General features: G+C 34.6%; 1 protein-coding gene across 2 annotated transcripts in view; it reads right to left on the bottom strand.

Annotated features, from left to right (window-relative positions):
- Window positions 1-1,565: 1,565 nt before the first annotated feature.
- The window catches only part of UACA (uveal autoantigen with coiled-coil domains and ankyrin repeats), a 49,768-nt gene continuing 45,333 nt past the window's right edge, over window positions 1,566-6,000 (bottom strand). For both annotated transcript variants that reach the window (XM_008588149.1, XM_008588150.1), the window contains 2 exons: window positions 4,667-4,732; window positions 1,566-1,781 (listed from right to left, as the gene is read on the bottom strand). In XM_008588149.1, coding sequence (XP_008586371.1) covers window positions 1,710-1,781; window positions 4,667-4,732 — 138 coding nt within the window. In that variant the 3' untranslated portion in view covers window positions 1,566-1,709. The remainder of the gene's footprint in view (window positions 1,782-4,666; window positions 4,733-6,000) is intronic.

The raw sequence follows: 6,000 nt of genomic DNA, 5'->3' as shown, positions 1-6,000 counted from the left end.
TTACAAGGATGTTCAAAACAATATTCTACAGAAAACATTTTATTGATGGTTGAAGACAAAATAAAATACACATAAGTTTCCCTTCCTACCACTAATAAGGAAAATACAGCACCAAATGTGGATATTCAGTTTAGAACTTTGCTCCCCTAGAGAGCTTCAAAAGTTGACCTAAAACTCATGCTGAAGGACAACATTAAATATAATAATTTACAGAAGCCAGATATTGCTTATGAAAACTATATACAAGGGTCTTCAAAAAGTTGATGAAAGGATTTGTATAATCTTTTAACTCAATTTTTCCACGAACTTTTTGAAGTACCCTCATATCTACCTAAAGAATTAAAAATAAATCAATTCTGACTTTTCACTGTTGTTTCTACACTGAAGAAATATGATGGCTTATTCTTTGGTGTGAGAAGATATTTTGATAGTCCATTTTCCCTGTTATACAAAAATGGGATAAAAAAATCTAGTTTAGGACACTCAAAGATTATTGCGAAGGCACATTTTGCAATCTAAGAAAACAGATGAAATGATTCAATTGTTCAGTTATTTGCTAACAGTCACATTAGTAATTTTCAATCCTAATCGCAAACAAAATATTAATAAAAATACCAAGACATATAAACTTTCCTTAATGAGATGTAATCAATAAAAATGATTGTATTATTTACTATAAACATGTCCAATTTTATTATATTCTTGCTCTCTATATTTTTAGTTTACTGTATTCTTGCACTTTGGTCTAAAACATTAGAGATCTTTTCTAAAATCAATTCTCTAATGCTATTTTTGTAGGAAAAGTGCATTTCATATTATTAATCTCATTAGCACAACTTTCCTATAAATAAGTATGAAACATTTGGAGGATTCATGTATAATAAGAATTTGGTTAATACAGTAGCAAGTGTCAAAGTAATTGTTAAAAAGAAGTCTATAAACTTTCTGACACTTTGAAAAGCCTAGTGTATCACTTATCATAGTTCTCTAAATACTGCGGCAAGAAAAGTCACCACGAGTAAAAATTAAGATACTGTTGCAGAGATTATTTGGCAATTTTATTATAAATTCCTAATATATTCCACCCCTGCCTGTTCTTAATCAAAATGTAATTAAGCACTGCAAATCATCTATGAAAAGAAACTTATCTTAAAAGGCATAAAAGTTATTAGTGTAAGAAGAAAAAAATCTGCAACTCCAAAAGAAGTCAAAGGCACTCATTAAGTTACCTCAATAAAGATGTAACTTGGCCAGCCAAGCTACAATGCATTCCTTGAAACTACATAGTCTCAAGGCTTGACTAAGGAACCAAAAGATCTTTTGATCCACTTTAAAGTGGCCACCAATCAAATTAATTTCTCTGAAAAAAATCTTTAAACCATTTTTTCAGCCTAACCCCTCTTTGTATGGACCCACTCAGTTGACTCATACTTTATTAGACTCAAAAGTTTAAAAATATTTAGTCAATCCAATGCAAAGTTTTATGCTGTTTGTCCAACTGTAAAATTAACATATGTAAAATATAATATTTGAAATGAATTGAAAAACTCAGTAACATGCTCATCTAATTAAAAAAACCTACTGATGGAACAAAATATATTTTATTTTAGTTATACTAGCACAGTAAGGCCCAGAAAGGCCATAGAGTTGCACACAGAATACTCAGCACCAGCAGGATAAAATGGAGATTGGCTGGTCAGTGCTAATTGCTAGCACACAAGCCCCTGCCGCATTTGTATGATTTGGAGTAAGGCTGCCTGAACATCTTCATCCATGTGACCCTTGAGAGAAAGAAGAAAGGGGAGAAATATTTTATGTCATCATCATCTACACAAGAATTCTAAAGACAAAGACCTTATAATAAATATAGCATAACTGGTTCTGATTCACCAAATGCTAAGTCCTCATCATTGTGATGATTTTCTAAAGGAATTATTAGAAAAGGGAATAGAGCTCTATCATGAAAATAAAGTCAATTAATACGTAGTACATAGCAGTTGCTCTTAACATCTATTACCAGAAAACAAATGAACAAACTTTTTTGTAATAACAGCCTCTGATGATAAAGGCAACATAAGTCATAAATGAGCAAAATAAACTATAAGGAAAGTTTTTGTTACTGCTGCTGCTGTGAAAGTTATCAGTATCAAAATGGAGTCGCTAATGTCAAACCTCAACAAAATGGAGCCAGGAGCCATGAAGTACGGACGCTCCCACATATATGCCTATGACAGGAACTATGCAAGGAATTCCTTAAAACCACCTACTCCAGATAAGCCTTTTGTACAAGGACATTTGCCTAACAACTGCTGTCTCCACCAATAAACTAACGCCATCCTGCAACAATCCCCTGCAACCAATGGTCTTTGTTTAAAAGCAGCTTATGTGGACTTCTTTTTTCTTTTAAGAGTTTCTCCCTGCCCCTACCTCTCCAGATGCACCTATGGTCTGCTATAGGCCTGCTGTTACCCATAACATGCATATCCCAGATTGCAATCTCCTGCTATTCCAAAATAAACTCTTTGCTTTGAAGAGTCAGTCTCTCTGTCACTCAGTTTAGATTGACACTGATGAGGTTTTGTTTTGTTTTTTTGTTTTAATTAGAACAGTACTTCAAAAAAAATCCCCATATTTATATTTTTACTTAAATAGGATCATATAATATATATCATTTTGCAACATGCTTTTTTACTTAGTGTCATAGAAATCTTTCTCTAGAACTACCTAATTATTTTAAGTTATTGTATAATATCCCACTGTATGGATATAGTAAATTTCTTTACCCATTCCCCTAAGGATGGACATTTAATAGATTTCCAATCTTTATGGACAGATTCTTAGAGAAGAAATTGCTGGATCAAAAAGCAGGATTGATTTTTAATTTTGCAAAGTACTACAAAATTTCCCTCTATAGTGATAATAACAATTTACATTCCCACCAACAGAGTATAAATGCCAATTTCCTACACATTCTGGTCAAAACTATAGACTATCATCTTGCTTAATATTTGCTAATCCCATAGGTGAAAAATGATACCTCCTTGTTCATTTGCTTCTCCTCCATTACTGATGAGGTTGAGCATATTTTTATATGCACATTAGCCATTTATAATTAAAAAGAAACATTTTAAAATTAGAAAAGTGGCAAGAGATTGATTAAATGCAAGTTAATATGGTAGGCTTACAACACACACACACCCCACTTTTTTTTTTTTTTTGCTGGAGCACTTGAATATATTCCAGCACAACACTTCCTATTAATACACAAAGTTTTGCTTCCAAAATCTGTTTCTATAACAGCAGGATATTTAAATTTCAAACATTAGCCATAGCTGACTAAACTGACTTTCTTAGCTAACTTTATGATTCCAGAAGGCAAGACTATTTCAGATGCCAATTGTTTTTGTTATATTTCATTAGGACTCAGTAGAAAATAATTTCAAATTTCAGAAGCATATATCATACAAAGTAGAAAGCCTTGTTAATTCTGTTGTATCTTTCAGCGAGAGCAAGCTCTTTCTTTGGCCAACACCAGTTGAGTTCCTCACCTTCTGTAATACAGCTTTTCTATGTTTTTCTATTTCCCCCCTTCAACTTCCCACTCCGATGTCCATCAATAGCCTTCTCTAATAACTGCAATACATTTTCAAATCCCAGCTTATCTTCTATCTACTCAAGAGTGTAGCTTAAGGTACCTTCTTCTATCACACTACCATTCATTCTTTTTCATTGATTTCCCCTTCATCTCCTATAGAAAAGGCAGGCCTACTGATTTTAAGAATTTGATTTCGTAAAGTATCTTTCTTTTTATTATTTTATCTAGCTCTCTTTTTGAAATGACCTTCCTTTTAAGCTTTCTCTTAACACCTATCTTTCCTTTCTTTGTTTTTTTTGCTTTTGTTTTTTACAGTGTGGCCTAACACACTTCAAATCCAAATAATTCCTATTATATCTCACCTGTCATTCCAAAATTTGTCTCTTTTAGTACATCTTCCTGAAAAAATCTATTCTGAGAATTTTCGAGATGTTGCTTAGAGGATTTCTACAGAACATTAAGTATAGCATACTTCATATGTTAAACATTTTCTTAGTATGACTTTTTTTTGGTAGCTCTCTCAGTACACCCTAAAGAGGGGAATTCGTGATCTTATACTTCACTGAGCTTAAAGCTCAATAAATAACAATTATTGATTATCTATTAACAGACCAATTTTTCCTTAATTATTACACTTCTGTGCACACCCTAGTTGTCATTTCCATACTTTTCTAGTATTCTCTACATTTCAAAAAATATCCCTAAGCTACCGAAAAACATATGGAGTCCTTTCCACTCTCCTCTTTTAGTTGATGTGTGGATGTCAAGGCATTATCTCCAGCTAGCAATACCATTAATGTGTGGTGCCATCATATGTTGCCAAACTATCTATAAACTGAGTGACAAGCAGATGGAGACAACACTAAATTTAAGATGTTGTGTTGCCATATAACCTTGCAAATTTTTCTCAGAGACACGCAAGCCATGATTAAAAGAAACACAATTATTTTTAAATAAGCATATGGGCTACAGCTACTCTAAATATCAATTACTTTCACATAAATTTACTAGAAAATGAAAAATTATTTTCTCTAAAACAATATCCTTTCCAAAGGAGAAATAGTTCTTTACCTGTGCAGCACTAAGAAGGTGTGTCCGATAAATTGCAATTACTTCTTGGTGCTGTTTGTCAGCATCCTACAAATGTGGAAAGATGGACAGATCAAAATGTTATCAAACATTTCCAATGTATGGAGACTCATGGCAATGATTTCCTCAGGCCTGATGCTCAAACAGTGGTATTACTATGGAAGTGCTCCTGCTACTTCTTATAACAAACCACCTTGGACCAACCAAATGTAGAATGCTATAACATAACAACAGCATAAAGTTTTCTAATGTATATGTGGCATTCATAATGAAAGCGATGCCACTTATCCTAGGTAACATGAAATTATTGCCTTAGTTCACATCTAATGTGATGAACTTATCCAGACACTGATCAACTTATGCTTTGAATTACTGCAGAAACTTCCATCTTGCCTCCCTATCTCTACTCTCTATTTCCTCTCATGTTTCTAAGACTGGGGTAGCTCTTCCCTCACATCAATTTTGACTCAAAAACCTTGGATAAAACTTCTTTACATATAAAAGAATCCAAACTCATCAGCTCGGTTCTCAATGGCCCCCACAATTTGGCCTCAAATATTAGCTCCCAAATACAGGCAGGCTTTTCTACTGGTCCCTGGTCATGCCACTTTCATTCTACCTCCATGCCTTTCTTCACATTATTTTGTTTGCCTCCAAGATCCTCTATTTTCCTTTCACCTACTAAAACACCATCTATTTTACTAGTTCAGGCCAGGTACTGCTTTCCTCTTTGAAACTACCTCTCACCACACCAGTCATCTTTCCTTCCTAGGAACCCATATCACTTAGAATCTGATACTCCATTCTCAATTCTATATTTGAGATCTCTTGTCTTGTTATTTCACTTATCATGGATGTATATTTTGCCTCTCCAACTACCCAGAACTTGTTGGGGACTTCAGGAACAGTACACTCTCTTTATCCCTGACAGGGCTTAGTTCAGTATCATGAACAAGATAAATAAACAGACATTTCCAATTATCAAAGACCAAGATCTTATTTGGATAAGATCCAAATCAGCAATGCGCCATCATTAATCTGTAGGCCAACAGTGTTAAAAAATAAACACTTAAAAAAATAACTTTCTGGGCCGGCCCGGTGGCGCACTCGGTAGAGTGCGGCGCTTGGGAGCGCAGAGGCGCGCCCATCATTAATCTGTAGGCCAACAGTGTTAAAAAATAAACACTTAAAAAAATAACTTTCTGGGCCAGCCCGGTGGCGCACTCGGTAGAGTGCGGCGCTTGGGAGCGCAGAGGCGCGCCCGCCGAGGGTTCAGATCCCATGTAGAGACCGGTCTGCTCACTGGTTGAGCACGG

Source organism: Galeopterus variegatus, unplaced genomic scaffold (genome assembly GCF_000696425.1).
Source record: "Galeopterus variegatus unplaced genomic scaffold, G_variegatus-3.0.2 Scaffold4686, whole genome shotgun sequence".
NCBI classification, from domain to species: Eukaryota; Metazoa; Chordata; class Mammalia; order Dermoptera; family Cynocephalidae; genus Galeopterus; species Galeopterus variegatus.
This window is presented reverse-complemented; position numbering and strand designations above follow the sequence as displayed.